Source organism: Gobius niger, assembly GCF_951799975.1.
Source record: "Gobius niger genome assembly, chromosome: 13".
Classification (NCBI taxonomy): Eukaryota; Metazoa; Chordata; class Actinopteri; order Gobiiformes; family Gobiidae; genus Gobius; species Gobius niger.
In genome coordinates this window covers 20,847,330-20,864,339 of record NC_136864.1, presented here as the reverse complement: position 1 = coordinate 20,864,339, position 17,010 = coordinate 20,847,330, and the positions used below count along the sequence as shown (strand labels likewise).

The 17,010-nt window shown below is 40.8% G+C and overlaps 1 protein-coding gene across 2 annotated transcripts in view; it reads left to right on the top strand.

Moving 5' to 3' along the window:
* Positions 1-17,010, top strand: part of tnr (tenascin R (restrictin, janusin)) — a 133,145-nt gene that overhangs the window by 97,317 nt on the left and 18,818 nt on the right. For both annotated transcript variants that reach the window (XM_079570262.1, XM_079570263.1), the window contains exons 23-25: positions 4,629-4,748; positions 6,860-7,003; positions 14,316-14,446. In XM_079570262.1, coding sequence (XP_079426388.1) covers positions 4,629-4,748; positions 6,860-7,003; positions 14,316-14,446 — 395 coding nt within the window. The remainder of the gene's footprint in view (positions 1-4,628; positions 4,749-6,859; positions 7,004-14,315; positions 14,447-17,010) is intronic.

Genomic DNA, 17,010 nt, shown 5'->3' with positions numbered 1-17,010 from the left:
CCTGATGATAGGTCACGCATTACCTTTCAAACTGTTTTTTCAAATCAGCTTTTAAACACTTGTGCAGGATGAGCGCGCACAGTGCTAATTGAGCCCTTGCACATGGTTTGCCAAATTAACCTGTGTTTTGTGTAACTTGTAAATGTTAAACACTGTTGAAACAGCAGGGAAAGAACACATTACCTCATGCCACTGCGGTTCTCTGGTAATGGCAAGGGCATTGTTATGTTTTCATTGTTTGGACCTTTTGTTCACAGATTGATGCAGTAGAGCAGGGGGCTCCAGTCCATTTTTATTCTTGAACTGCTTTCACAAAACTGCATAGACATACTTATTCTTTGATCATACTTGTACTTGTTTTTGTTTTTGTGTTTATTTGGTAGGGACAGTGCATGTTAATAAACAAGCCACACCTGATTGTAGCCTTGGGCTAATTTCCAATCCGTCGTCCTCTACTCGCGCTCTAAAACACACTCTCATTCATCCTGGCCTATTGTACATGTTTTTAGTGGTAGGGGAAACTGGAGAACCTGGAGGAAACCTACGCAGACACGGGAAGAACGTGCGAACTCCACACAGAGAGGCCCCGTCTAAGTAGGAATCGAACCCGGGACCGTCTCGCTGTTCTTGAGTTACAATGAATCTTATGCAAAGAGCTAGCCTGGCATACTGTAAAGCCAGACTGACTTTATTTATGTATTTATAAATACATAAAGACAGTTTGGAATTGTGGTAATAGGATGTGATTTCCAAATCGAGACTCTAGGCGGGGCTAACGATTGCAGTTAGAACGAGAGTGAACCAATCAAACACAAAGCGACCTATGCTTTGCGTCTACGTCCTCCGCCATGATTGTTTGTAGTCCACACGTGCAGTCGAGTAAATGTTCTGGTGAAAGCCCTCAGAGCAGCTTCTTGCTGTGACTTTAAGGGCAAGTCCAGCTCATTTAAAGGAATAGGCCACCGTTTTTACATACTAAAATATGTTCTTACCTCACTTTAGTCGAGTTAATATATCCCCGTCTGGTCTTTGTCCATGCGCTCTGTCACGCAAACGGAGCACATACGCAGCCTCTCCCACATGTCACATAGCTCCGAAAAAGCTCACGATAGAAGCTACCAAGCTCTTCCACGTGTTCCCTATTTAAATAAAGTTACGTGAAGTGTTTTCATGCGAAGTATATTTACACAGAAATGTAACATGTCGATTTTATAAGCAAATAAAGAGGGGAACTATATTGTGAGGCGTAATGATACGAGGAGTAAAACGTCCGCGCAGTAACTCCTAAAGGATATTGACGGAAGTGAGCGGGGGAAGTCTTTAGGAGTTACTGCGCGGACGTTTTACTCCTCGTATCATTACGCCTCACAATATAGTCCCCCTTTTTATTTGCTTATAAAATCGACACGTTACATTTCTGTGTAAATATACTTCGCATGAAAACACTTCACGTAACTTTATTTAAATAGGGAACACGTGGAAGAGCTTGGTAGCTTCTATCGTTAGCTTTTTCGGAGCTATGTGACATGTGGGAGAGGCTGCGTATGTGCTCCGTTTGCCTGGCAGAGCGCACGGACAAAGATCAGACGGGGATATATTAACACGTCTAAAGTGAGGTAAGAACATATCTTAGTATGTAAAAACGGTGGCCTATTCCTTTAAATCAGAAGAAAGGGCATTGGTAAAAGATCGTTGCGTCGCGGCTCCATCTTCACTGTTTTGGTTACGGCCCGAAGGAGCACGGGTGTTTGATGGGAAATCCTAGCGCGGAAGATGACTCACCATTAACTCCCACCTCCTGTGTGGTGATTGGCTCGTTTTGGTTTAGCCAGAGTCAGCAAAATTCAAATATCTCTTAACATCGAGGATCAGTCTGGCTCGTGCCAGGCTAGCAAAGTACACCCTGAAAAATCACCCAAAATCAAGAAACAAAGAAAAAAGAAACATGAACAAAGAAGGTGAATTCTGTTTACAGTTAATGCTTCTATAATTACTAATGTTTGCTGATTGTGTTCAAAGTGTTTTTAACTCTATTATTTGGTGCACGAGAAAGTGGGAAAATGGACTTGTACTTATATATAGTTTCGCCAAGACAATGATCAAGTTTGACTCGTGAACCCATTGAAAACATGTACATCAGGGTTCCCGCTGGGCCCAGGATGAATGTAAATTAGGCCATTGTTACCAAACATTTTATGTAGACATGGGGAAAGAACTTTGGGGAGCGACTTGGACAGAGCTGGATACTGGGAGCTCCAGCACTAGAAATGTTCTTCCCAAATAACAATAGAATTCTTCTCACATTGCAATTTCACAAAAGCTATGCAGTGACATGGCTTAATGTTTCCTCAGGAGGAAATTTGATAAATCACTTGCAGACAAAGAATTGTTTGTTTTTCAACTTTGTGTCCCCTCTTTAGCATATTCAGTGCAATTCTAATTGACTTGGCGAACAAACTCACCCAAACCCTCTTGCAATTACCGTAATGATTTTAATCAGGTTCCCTCATCTATCCTCGAGATCAGACCCCGCTCCCGTTTACTAATGAGTGCCATTCTTTCTTTGTTGTGGAGAGGCTGGGGCAGTATTAATTACCTCATCTTTGGAAACACATGGCTTATTCCGTGCGCTCCTGCCGGCTGCCAAAAACACACCCGCCAGAGGAGAAATTGAGGTTGAAGCGCCGAGGTTAAAGGTATAATTATATTCAAACTCAATTTTGCTATGTCCAGCAGCGGGGAAACGGTAGAAGGACGAGGGAGGAGAAAAAGTGACTCTAGAGAGGTATTCTGGCGTATTTGACTGCGTAATTGTCCTTTGACGTGAGGCAGAATTAGGGAAACTGATCATATTGCAGACATAATTAATCGGCTTGAATGTGTAACCGATTCTCCTAATTGGATGGTGGTGAATTCTTTGATTGGTTTTGAATAGGCAATAGTGCGTCATTAAAACAATCACCGCCGCTTTCTGTAGAGCTGGAAAGGGGCTCCTGAACTTTATGAATTATAAATACTGTATATTTATAGACCCACCCAAACTGAGCGAGGGAGGACTTCTTTTCAATACCCTCCACATGTTTAATGGAACACTCTTGTCGTAATTATAAATAAATTATTGGAAATGTGCAAACCATAAACAAACAAATGTGATATTGTGTATTTTAACTGGCATTTCTCGGACACAAATATTGTTAAAATACCTGAAATATATTCCGCCAAAGTACATAGCAGATCCAAACTTGTCAAAAGTACATCCGCAGCAACATTTGTGGACTTGGGAGTTGTTAAATATGCATGTCCTTGTCTGGGCACTGCATATTTTTGCCTGTTTACTGTGGCTGTCCGATTGATCACTGTAAGACGAGTTTCCGTGCAGAGAGTGTTAAACCAGCTCGCCACTATTCTGTCCCTTCCACTGGTATAAAGTACGGACTTGGAATTCATGATCTACCTCCCATTAAACGCACACATCTTTAAAATTGCACTTTCAGAAGCAGTCATTTGAACAAGTAGTTGCTGAAATGGCCTATGATGTGCCATCCGTACTTTTTGTATTTCTTTAAAGGAATAGGCCACCGTTTTTACATACTGAGATATGTTCTTACCTAACCTTAGACGAGTTAATATATACCTGTCTCCTAAAGACTTCCCCCCGCTCACTTCCGTCAACAACCTTTAGGAGTTACTGCGCGGACGTTGTGCTCTTCGTATCATTACGCCTCACAATATAGTACCCCTTTTTATCTGCTTATAAAATCGACATGTTACATTTCTGTGTAAATATACTTCGCTTGAAAACACTTCACGTAACTTTATTTAAATAGGGAACACGTGGAAGAGCTTGGTAGCTTCTATCGTGAGCTTTTTTGGAGCTATATGACATGTGGGAGAGGCTGCGTATGTGCTCCGTTTGCATGACAGAGCGCACGGACAAAGACCAGACGGGGATATATTAACTCGTCTAAGGTTTGGTAAGAATATATCTCAGTATGTAAAAACGGTGGCCTGTTCCTTTAAGAGGGCGTGTCTTTTGTATTTATATCGTCAATATCATGTAAATGCCATGAAAATGACGGGGGTGATGTTCTTTGTTGCACGATGGTAAATTTTGGGCTTCACTTTTGAGAAGGCATTTCGTTTCTGAGTGAACGCTTCTTGAATCCGACCTTCAATTCTTCCCAAACTTCTGAAAGTGGAACTTACAAAAAGTTTCTGTATAAATCCTTCACAAATGAGAATCATTGAGTTAATTCTGTTATGATAGACTTATTTTATCAAGGGCACACTGTCCATGTTTCTTTGTCTTCTGATGTGAGACTGCATATATGAAATTAATTTTTAACAACATATGCACGTTAAAGATGGCATTGATAGTATTCACACAGCATTGATAGTATTCACACAGCATTAACCCTGTACAAGAAGCCTGACATGAAGTGCTCTGAAACAAAAAACATTGTGAAGCACATTGTCCAAGGACTTCTGCTCCTGAATCAGTCTTTTTTTTTGTGCCACTCCATGCATTACAGAAAAACATAATTATTCAATCTCATCATCTCAACAACCTTTATGTGTTTGTGCATACAATAATAATAATAATAATAATAATAATTCTGTTTCTTCAGCCATGGACATGCCCTCGGAATTGACTGCGATAAACATCACTCCTCAAGGCGCTGTGTTAAGGTGGAATCCTCCGGTCTCCAGTGTGGATAACTACGTCCTGACCCTCACACATAACCAAGGTAAACTTTCTTTCAGTGACGACTCTATAGATAAGTGCATCATTTCATGTATCATCTTTTAGCGCAAGCAACTATTACACGTCATGTTAATATTACACCGCCTTTGCTATGCCCGATCCCGTCAGACCTTGGAAGCTAAGCAGGTAAGGGCCTGGCCGGTTCTTGGATGGGAGACCGTTTGGGAACACCTGGAAGCCTTGCGAATGTAGTGTGTGAGTGAGTGGTTGGTGGTGGTCCGAGGGGCCAATGGCGCAGACTGGTTGCTTATCACCACCAAGTATGGAGTGAAAGAATAGTGCAATGTAAAGCGTCTTTGAGTGTCCAAAAAAGCGCTATATAAAACTGATGCATTATTATTATTATTATTATTATTATTATTATGTTCCTGAATCCACCTCATATGGAACCACTGATCTAGAAGGCAATAGTTTAGATCTGAGCTGCCTGAACTACTCCATGTGTTGTATACAGAGTAATGAGAAAGACTCGCACTGTTTCAAAGAGGTTTGATTCCACTTGTTCGGACAAAAGGCACTGGAGCAAAACCAACACCCCAAATGGTGGCTGATCGATTTGTTGCAACTTCTGTTTTTTAACAAAGCAACAGACTACCTCCAAAGTACCTCCAAATAATCTACTGCTGTGTCCACTCGCGAGGCAGAAAGTGAAGAGTTACACATATCTCTGATTGGTTTAATCTGTTATCTGGTAAATTCATTCAATTGAAGCTGCACCTATCTCTTTTCACTTAACATGTACAACGGCTGTACTGTAAAAGACGTTCTATAAATGCAAACTCGTCCCAAAGTTTTTTTTTTAAAGTAATATCCAACATGTTTAGCACTTTGGCCAGGCTTAAAGCAGAACTAAGTAACTCTTGCCCCTAGAGGCCATAAGCGCCACTGCAGGTGTCGTAGCATGTTGCGTTTATGTTTTTTTTATTCATTATTTGTCTGTGAGAGTAAATACTACGCTGACAAAAAAGATAAGGAGAGAGAGGGATATTGTACATTGTGTCACAACCCAATTACACAATGGAGATATTTTTTTCACTCAAACATGGCTGTTAATACTGCTAAAGTCAGCTTTTTCATGATTCCGCAAGTGTGTATTGAACCGCAAGGGTGGTTTTCTGGACAGAGACACCAGGGGAGATGAAAAAAAAAAAAAACAATCATCCCATCAACAGTTGTATTACCCCCAGAGGGACTACGGAAAGGATTTATTATGGTAAACAAGTTACTTAGTTCTTCTTTAAACCTGCGACACTGGGATCGGAAACGTTGATCTCCTAATGCAAATATGTAAAAAGAAAAGAACAATAGGAGCATGAATAAAAGCTTGAGATGCCACTGGAGTAAGCCAAGGTCAGTAAGCATCATTACAGCAAATATCAGACCGCTGCGCAAATGACATGATGGGCATCAAGAAACATCCGCGTAAAAATCGAAACGATGTTATTATCAGTCAATCAGGCGTCAGATAAAACAGATTAATGGCCTATGAGGCGAAAATATGGTTTCGCCCGTGTCTCCAGTGTAGTGCTCAGAATTTAACAAGCGCCGCTGTGGCTGTGAAGTAGACGCGCTCGGAAAGGACAGATGGCAGGTCACAAAATCCTGCAATCACTCACAGCCAATTCGCAAAAGCAATCTGCAGCCGCTCTCATTACCATCCAAATGAAATAAAACACAACAAGACAAAGACATTAAGCCATAGACACAATCACTTTCCTCGCAAATCCCTTATGGACAAATTCATGTTCTTCGACTGCGGCAGGCTACTCTGAACAAATGTTTTTTCAGATTTTGGTGGGAATTATTGGTGGAGGTTACTTCTTAAGTGTGTCGTGAACATTTATACTTGTATTTAATTATGTGATGGTTTCTTTTTTTTTCTGCCTTGGAGCAAATTTCACCAGAAGCATAATTAGTGTAGGAGTCGTTTGAACTGAAAACTAGCCCAAAGGTGGATACAGTTACAACAGATAGTACTGTTGAGATTTTTATGTTCTTTTCAAAGAGAGGTTTGAAAAACAGTGTTAAGTGTGTGGGAGGGGGTGAAAGTTGTACACATACAATATTTATATCTATCCATCTTCTATCTTTCAGTAACCGCCGATACGTTCCTGGTGGAAGGCAACAAGCAGGAGCATCAGCTGTCCAATCTGAAGCCCAGCACCACCTACTCGGTGGCCCTGTACGCCACGAAGGGACCCCTGACCAGCGGGACAGTCATGACTAACCTCCAAACACGTATGTACTGACATGGGTGAGCTGCCCGGGCCGCAGTAGGAGGCAGTGGTAACAGGGTCGCCTGCCTCCTGACTCTCTGTGTGGAATTCAAATGGCCTCATCTGCCTCTCCAGGTCCCATCCTGACAGCTTTATATTCCTTTGTACCCTCTTCTTGGAATAATAAGTAGTGAAGGATAAAAAGTGAAAGCTAGTGTTGGCGCTGAGTCCTCAGGGTAGGAAATATAGGTTTGATGTTGCAATGGACCTTATGTTATATATATCTCATTATCACCGTCTTTTTATGGTGGATTGTGCAATCACCATTATGTCTATGTAAAGAATTATATTGTCTTGTTGAGAATAATTGAATAAACACACAAAAACACACAAAAATAAACAAAATTTCTCTTAAATATAAGCACACTTCAACACTTCAACTTAATCGCTGTTTGTGGCTGGTGCTGCTATATATGTGCCAGTCCGGAAGTTTTACGGTATTTTGATGAAAGATATTTTATGGTAATTTTGTTTCCCATGCCCTAGAGGCCATATGTGCCACTGCAGGTGTTTAGGTAAAAAAATATAACATTGCCATTAAAACCATTCTACCAATTGTTATGAGGTCTATTCATCAGCTGCTGCAGCCAGGGTAAAGTGGGGCTGCTCCACTAAAGCTGATGCGCCGCTCTGGGTAAACTTTGTTCTTTCTGGGTTAAAAAAAAAAAAAAAAACAGTCAGCAGAGATGCGTTATATTCCCCGGGGAGTGTGGGAGTTACCTGTATTCTTCTGCTGCATAGACAAACTGCTGTGAACTTATACAAAAGACTTCAAAAGCAAAAGTGGGTCTGCCCAAATCCAAGTACTTAGCAGTGGAACATAGCTTCAAGTCTGCTACAAATGAATGCGTGTTGTCTGCAGTTTTAGATAATTCAAACTTGGAAAACATATGCTCTACTTTTATCAAGTGCCTGGGCGCTTTAAATCTTTTGAAGAGAACAAAAGTGTGCAACGTGGAATCACAAGGAGAACTCAAAAACATGTCCGTGATGAAAGCATTGCCATATTGTGATTAACAAGAGCTCTTCACTCTGAGTGAGGAAAACCACTTTCTTTTGATTCCGGAAAAGTGTTGAGTCCTTTGTTCTTCTGCTTTTCTCAGCACAGACGACTTGTTTGATAGTTTTCTGAAAGTCTTCGCGATGCAACTCTTTCAACCATTTTTAAATATTTTTAAAAGCAGAAAGATGGATGTGGTGGTTGTATAATTCAAGTTTGAATTGTGCAACCAAAGCAATATTATGCAATAATATGCCTAAACAAAGTGCTTCCTTCTGAAAGTTTTATATAGTAAATTATTAATTTGGAGATACTAGCACCATATGTGTGATCAAAAACAGTTTTTACCCTTTATTTCAATAAATACATCAACTTTTATTTCTTAAGCGCTGTACAACAACCAAAGTTGACCAAAGTGCTTTACACAAAACAGCGTTTGTGTTTTGACCTGGGCACCTCCAGCAGGTGTTGCTGGGCAGAACGCAAGGCTCTGCTGCGCTGGTGAGGGGTCAGAGTCTCACATACATGCACAGGTGCAAAGCTGTGGATGGATCAGAATTCTGAATTCTGAAAGAGACCGGGAGCCAGTGCAGGTTGTGCCAAACAGCTGCAATATGGTCATATTTGTAATCTGTGTCTGGAGGCCTGATGCACACAACATTACAGTCGTCCAATCGTGAGCTGATGAACGCATGAATGGCTTTTCCAAGGCCGCGGCAGCTGAGAAAAGGCTTCATTTGTCCCAAGTACATTTCTGTCCTGGCTGTAACAGGACCCACTAGATATCAAAACATGTTCAAAACAAATACACATTTTTGTTTACCGGGGGTACCATAACTTGATACATTATAACCGTATCCAGCCCTAGTCGAGAGTTGTTTTGTGTTCTCCTTCCTGAGCCCCAGAGCTCAAAAGCAGCACATCCCCTACGGCTGGTATTTAAGATTTTAGACCGGGAAAACGTGGGCTTTTTCTCTACGAGTGTCTCTCTAAGCCTCCAGGCAGCAGCACCAGGTCTGCCTCGCTCACATGTGTCGAAGTGCATTTGCTGAATAGTGCTTGGCAAGTTTTTTTTTTGAAGCTGCAGTAGAGATCCTCCGCTGTGCTCTGGGATGATGGCTGTTCGCTCTTCCCCCTGTGCTGAGTATGGCACTATTATAAGAACATCCGTTTTAATTTGATTTGGACAGCTATTGTGGAATTTTGACAGTTCAGTGTAGTAGTACAGACTCCCACTGTCCTTTGTTCACTTTATTGTTGGCTGCGATCTTCTTCTGTGAAACTGGTTGGTTTTGGAAGGTAGTCTTTGTACCTGAAAAGAATGTGGCATCGGAAAGTGTTGGATATTACTTCTACATACAGAACACAAAAAGCAGAGGTCATTCTTAGAGCACATACATAAGACTCTATAATCTTACATACAGTTACCATCCCAGCTTGATGCAAATACAGACTGATCACTTTTCCCATGCAGTGTAGAATTATTAGGCCCACATCATGAAGAGCCGTTCCTGCTACAAATGGCTGCTGCCTGTTGTCTCCGTTCCATCTGCTTCACTCTGTGTGTGGCATTGTTTACACCCTTTGTTAATGAGACATTAAACAAAGCCAAACCTATTCATCTCAATTGTATTGTTCCTCTCTTCGGAGCTGCCAGGATCTTGGATGACTCCTGCCCACCTGCTTGGGCACGCTCCACACACAAGCTTTAATTGGTGGGGACGAGCAAGAAAGACACGAAAGAGAAAACACAGAGAGAGAGAGATGTAATTGCAGAATCAAGGGGGAAACGATTTGCGGACCTTCTTTCCGTAAAATGAGATCCACTCCTCATTTCCTCACCGCTTGAGAGGAATACAATCCAAATTTTGTGATGGCAAAAGCAAAAGAGAAACTAAACAGACTGGCAGCCTGTCAGATTGGAGGTAAGGTAGACAAAAGAGACAAAATATAGAACGCAAAACTGAACATTAACTGTGCACACAGGCAAGTGATTAGTTCAATTGGTCATCCAGAATTTAAAAGTGAAAACTGATTATATATTTCCCAATCTTTGCACATAAACAAGCTGTCAGCTCATGTACTGTTTGTGGAATAGTTTACCAAGTTACTATAACTTTTCCCATCCATTTATTTAGCAGCATATTCACCAATACAGCCTTTGTCAATCTGTGTACTTGTGCGGACTTTGTGCTCGTGGACTCGAGAAACGTCATCACGCGTGGCCCAAGTCCTGTTCCAATTCAAAGTCCGCTTCTTTACAAGTCCGCTCCCTGGGTGAGAACTTGCTCCGTCCGTTTTATATATTTCCCACAATCCATTTCGCTTTGAGCACATGTATCATCCTTTTAATTTAATATAAAGTAAGATAATCCTTTATTGATCTCACAATGGAGAAATTCACTTGTTACATTCGGCATTCAATAAGATCACTCAGGGTGTGCCAAATAGACAGGAAATGCGTACACAGTTAAATAGTAAAAAATAAAAAAATAAATAAAAAAGTGAGGTGATTTAATGTTATAAAAGCTACTTCCTGTGATGACATCAAGTTTACTCGTTCCAAACTCTGAAAAACAAGTCCATGCTCCCGAGTCTGCACCCGCAAGTCTGTTCCCCGGAGTTCACAAATACAGAGACTGCATACTTAGAATTGACGGCCATTGTGTTGCCATGCAGGTGCAGTTGTCATGTTTTTGAAGCCTGAAACGTACTATTCACAGCACTTCAACTAATTTGTACTTCCAACTTTGAATACTGACGTATTTTTACAGCAAATACTTACTGCCTTTGTTTAACTTTTAACTTAGAGCTCCTGTAGTTGAAGACCAGGCTTCACACAATTTGAATAAGCGGCAGAAAATGTCTGAATGAATGGAAATTATTCAATACTTGTCAATTGCATTTTTTTCATGGGTGCAGACTTATTTAGAATTTTTGTGTGAGAGACATTCGTCACAATTTTGCTGAAAGAGTTAGCAAGAGTGAAAACATTGTTCTGGCTAAAGCAATGTTTGAATGGCAATTGAATTTCCTTTGCAGAGTGTTATTACCACCCACATTTATTTTTTTCTGCTCTTCTCTTTCTTCAAACCCAATTGCGCCAAGCATGAGCTGCCTGTCACTGTGAGCCACACATCCAGCACAACGTTCTCGAGACAGAAGCATGGTGTTAATTACCGTGCTGTCACAGGGATTTCCATGTGCGCACACACATTTTGACAAAGGGGTAAAAAAGTGATGTGTGGCTTGTGTCAGATTAGCATTAGGCGGGCGGACATGCAAAAATAGCCACTGCCAAAGCCCCGCCGTTAGACTTGTATGGCGGAGTGTCAGAAGTGAGGAGACAGCTCACTTAGGGCTGTGATCGGTGACGGGCCAGTGATGTAACAGCAAGAAACTGATCCACAGCTGAAGGTCATTCATTTTGTATTATGCACTTAAATAAGGTTAGCACTTGTCAATAGTTGTGGTAGCAGCAGGCAGATCAGAGGGGGGGAAAGAGCTGATGTAAGGTGAGGAAACTAAAGTGACTGAAGTGGTTTTAAGTGTCAACAAAAGGGCCTGTGCGGGGACCGACTCCCCGAGAATATGATGTAATGTGTTGTAAATCCATAGAGTGTATAAGATGAAATATCTGGGTGGGTTTCTAATCTTGGTCTGTAATATTGCAAACGCTTGATTAAATACAAGACTACACACTTCAAAAATGAAGAAAAGAAATTCCGTGTCTGATATAAAACCTAAACCAAATCGATTAGAAAATTACTGAATGACACAAGTCAATAATAATATCTTGGGTAGGGCTGGGCGATCACGATTTGGATTCTATCAGGATTCATGTGCTCTTAGTATCTGTATCGCCCTTGTCACTCACTCAGAGCTTGACGAGACCGACCAGTATGATCAGTGAGTGGGAGAAGTGGCTGTATTTAAGCATAGCACTGCAGTAAACTTTAAAACCACTGAATAATGATTTGACAATATCTCCAAAAAAAGCAGATTGTCTCAGGGATTGTCCAGCCCTAATCTCGGGTTCTAATTTGTATTCAGTTTATATTTTATTTTGTTCTCAAACTAAATTCACCCAAATGTCAAGTGGTTTAGGATTGCATCTCTTACTGCCACTGTGGGCTCTCAAGTGTATCATTTCACACTTTGAATGCAGCACCGGAAGGCTCCCAAATGACCACTTGTGATGGTATCTCACCATATGCAAACAAACGAGTGCATCTAATAGGCTAATTGTGGCTGAGCAAGCTGTCATTTCCTGAAGCTATTACAGATGCGACACATGGTGTCCACTTTAATTGGAGGGATTTGTTTGGTGAATGGGGATAGATGTGTTCATCACATCCTCGTTCCATTCTTCATTTTCATGAAGTTGTGTTTCCATTTTCTGAATACAAATGCAAAAATACCAAAGCAACTGAGAAACAAGTGTAATTTGGAAGGACATCTGACATAATATGCTGTACTATGCTAAGCTTTTGTGAAAATCACTGTAGTATGAATTTATGCTTGAAAGTCGATGTATGGGAATGTTTATGCCTTATATATCTTTTGGGCAGTTTAAGGCAAGCATGCACACACTGATTCAAGCAACAATAAAAAAACATAAAAACGACATGTTTCCCTTATTTTGTATTATTTATATTTTCTGGGCGACTTTACCAAAGATACTGTCATGCTTTCTGTGTTCACTTTTGCAGTATCTTGGTTTGTTAAAAGGCTGGCAAGTAGCAGAAGTAGTAGACTTGCCAGAGGGAAATCTGCAGTCCCATTACAATCAGTGTGCATACTGTACATGCAGGATGAGCGAGCAAACACACAGTCTGTTGAGTGTTACTGATAACCCTCAATTTTGGCAGATTATTCCTCAAAAGTGAACCTTGCCCATTGCTGTAGCTCAAATGACTTTGTGCTTGCCTAATTTGTCAAAACTATGAATTCAGACATGGAATAGCAGCAATACAAGTATTAAAAATGCCTTTGTGTTAAAAGCTTTGTATAAAAACAGTCACACCGATTATTTGCACTGGTGAATCTGAAAAGAAAGAAACTGAATATTAGTAATTGCTTTCTTGCCCAGAAATAATGAGTGCGGGCTTGCTGCCCTATCTATTTTGAGCATGTTGTTAAGCTTCATCATATGGACTTGTACAGTAAACTGTCACAAGGCTTCACTGAGCAGCTCAGACCTGCCTCCACATGTTAGAGACATGAGTTGTATCTGACGGCCGTTTAGCTTTACAGAGTGAACACAAGTTACAACACACCAGACTCTTGCCTTTTCATGATCTTTTGCCAGAGGCTTCTGGGTCAAATGTCAAAACTTCCCATGTCGGAGAGTCTAAGGACAGGGACAGGGACACCAGGCCCAGATCTACGGGGGTGCAAAAGGGCGCATTGCAACCTCATTTTGAAATGTTTGCCCCCTCAGTTTTAATGGCATACCAATGTATTATAATGGTGAGAAACTCTATTTGCACCCTTTTGAAACTCGAATGTAGCCTCAGTCTGTATGTTCTGGAGCCGGGACACCCTTGCGGCTTGTCCCCACCTGCTGCTGATGTTTATTTGGACATTATGTTTACCCGGATGCTTTATTTGCCTGAACTTTATATGGTCTTGTTTATTGTTCTTTAAAGTGATAGTCTGGAAGTCTGTTTTGAATGTTTTACAAATTTTATAAAATGTGCAAAATTGTCCTCCTGCTCTTGCATTTTGATGCAAAGGAAGTAACAATACAAATACATTATTTTTGGTAAAGCCCCTCCTTCCCGAATCTCAGCAACAAGTCAGAGTTTAGTGTCCTCCAACATTGACCAATGAGACGAGCTTTTTACTGTTTACTTTTGAAAATTCTGTTCCTGCTCTCCTCATTTTGCAAACTGAGAAGGGGTTTCTGTTTTAAGAGGGGAGGGATTTTTGTTTACTTTCACTTTATCTCCTCACTTTGCAAACTTACAGTTTTATATTGTACTTTTAATATGTTTCCTTGATAGGTAAGGTGACCTTGAGTGCTTAGAAATGAACCAAAGAAATAAAATGTATTATTACTATTGTTATGTTGTCTGAAAATAGAACAACAACATTAATGCAATATTGTCTCTGTTTTATACTTTTATGCAACAAAAAGTTATTTATTAGGAGACCCCTGTAGTCAGCTGTCACATCATGGGTTATTAACGTATTTCATTTCAGTTACTCTGTCACTCATTCACAATGGTATTTCTAATGGTTAACTGCCTGTCTGCATTGCCTTTTGTAGCGATGGACGCCCCACTGAACCTGACGGCCAGTGAAGTCAACCACCGCAGCGCCCTGATCTCCTGGCAACCTCCCATCGCGGAAATCGACAACTACATGCTGACATACAAGTCTGCTGACGGCAGCCGCAAAGTACGCGCTCACGCCATTTCTGTTGTCCCTGCTTCATACATCGTGATGCCCCTTATCTACAGTTTTCTTTTTCTTATAACACATGATTACAACATTCACACTAGAACAGCTTGTTTCAGGAAGATACAGATCACCTTACCACATGAAATAGTTAAGGATTGTGTAATTATTTTGAGAACTTCTTGTACTGAAAGTTCTTATCCTTCAATTTTGTGAAGAAGAGAATGTCCTCAATCAAATTACCTAATTAAAAAAGACCCAACTGAACAACACTCCAGACATGTAACGCCTAATGAAAACTTTATGGCAAGCCCTTCAGAGCTCTAATTTTATCTTTCAATCACAAAGTCCCTTAATATAGCCAATAACACACATATTATATTAAATTGCCTCTGTAGAGATGTTGTTTATTTGAATCAAGCTTAGTAGTGGAACATAGTAATAATAATAATGCATTTTGAAGGAGCATTGGCACAAACTGGGTGCCACGTTTCCACCAGTCCACCCCAGGGCAGCTGTGGCGACACATGATCTCGTTTGGAAAGTGAAGGAATAATAAGCGACTTTGAGGGTCTGGAAAATGAAGACTGACGCACAACTGTTTGATTAGCAGAGCACATATTACGTGCCATAATGAAGTGACTGCAAATGCTTCCCATGAGGCTTTGCGGGAGACTGTAATCGGCCATTAGGCTTTCACACACGCTGCCCACCGCGCTGGCCTTTGTAGTGGAGGCTGGTGTGAGCTTAGAGTGGCTCAGTGCGAGATCAAGTGAGAGGCGCTATCAGAGGCACCAGCGCCGGCATTTTGCGAAGGCACACAGTCGCACCAACGCAAGTACAGACGGCGCGTACATGTTTAAAGTAACACTAAAGAATAACATGTCCTGTTTTCAAACCAAAGCCCTTGAGCGACTGCTTGTTCACACTGACAATTGTTCTGGATTATGGGATTTATGATTATGGCCCTGCAAAATAGGAGTCATTTAATTGACAGTATGTCCTGCAAGTGGGTTGTGACTAAAAAATGTCATCAATTTAGAGCTTCGTGGGAGTAAAAAGTAATTAGATATAGATACACTTTAATATTAAATGCTTACTTGGTTTGATATATTTTTTTTCACATTAGGTTACATTAGGTTTACATTAAGTGTCACTCACACTTACAGAACACTGCATAAATAATAATTGTATTTCAGCAGGCTCTAAACGCAAATCATTATGGCAAAATAATTCATACACATCACAAAATGTTGCATCCTGGAGACTATGCGCTGCTTCTCGTGCGATGCTCGGGAAGCCACAACAAGTGATGTTTTGACCTTTAGAGGCAGATCAATACTCAGAGAGGCATTTATTTGCATTACAGTCTGCCAAATGTTTTACCCTGTCACATTGTTGTTCCGGTTGCACCGTGCAAGACAGCTCAGGAGTGACTGACTAAACTGTGCCTATAAAATAGCCACAATTTACAAAAAAGGGGTCCTAACTGCCTCACCCTACAACTATATATTAAGTTGATTGCATGAGACTGAGGCGTATCCTTACTATTGGACAATGTAGCTTGTTGATGTTGGTTCAAACTAGGCCGTTGTGTTTTGTAGCAGCAACTATAAACACAGTTTTACAAGTTTCTATATTCATGGAAAGCTGTCAAAAAGTGCTTTTCAACATATCCTTGTATTTTTGAGGATTGCTTGCCCTCATAGTCACCTCAGCAACTCCTGCACCCCTTCAATTTGAATAGTTCAACAACAAATGACTGAAACCACTTGTGCTCGTGGCAAATTGTCGGCTGCCGGAAGAAATTGAAGTGCTCCTCGGAAAACCTCAATTTTTTTCTGTTTTTTAATGGCAGATCTGGTCCTGTTATAAATGTGCTGTTAAGTGTGTCCCTTCTACTTATTGGTCTGTAGCCAACCCCCTCTTCTCAATGAGATAATGGCCTTTTATCATTCATACGAAAACACTTAGGCCGAGGGATATATTTCTTATCTGATTAACAGAGCGCTAATAGTTTGTAAAGGCTAGCTGTGTCCGTGCCTGGACTGATAGTGCCTTCTATTCAATTCAAAGGACAAAAACTCTACGCCTTACTGAACAGCCAGTGTATGGGTCTGCAGCGACAGTGTGCCTCACACTTTCCACTTGTTTATCTAATGGTAAAAATGTCAACATTATTTCAAACGGTCAGGTCCTTTGAGACGCAGAGACACCGTTAACCAGCTGCTCCTGTGCATAATTCACACAGGCACGTTGCATGGAATTGGTGGCTATTTTCCAAGCTTTATGAATATTTAATTGCACTTGTTCATATTTGATGTGTATTGAGGCCAAATATAATTATTTAAATATATTTATGCTCATGTGCTCTCATTCACAAACACAGGAGCAGACAAAGTCGAGCTTCCTTCTGATCCTGTTGATAAACTTTTCAGGTTTAGGAAGCGAGAGGAATTTGTGAGAAACAAAAGACCACCGTGACACCACCAAAAATAGAAAGATGATTTTTGCGGGTGTTTAGCAGCTCTTTAGCCCAGCTGCCGCACAGGAGTCTTTTATCT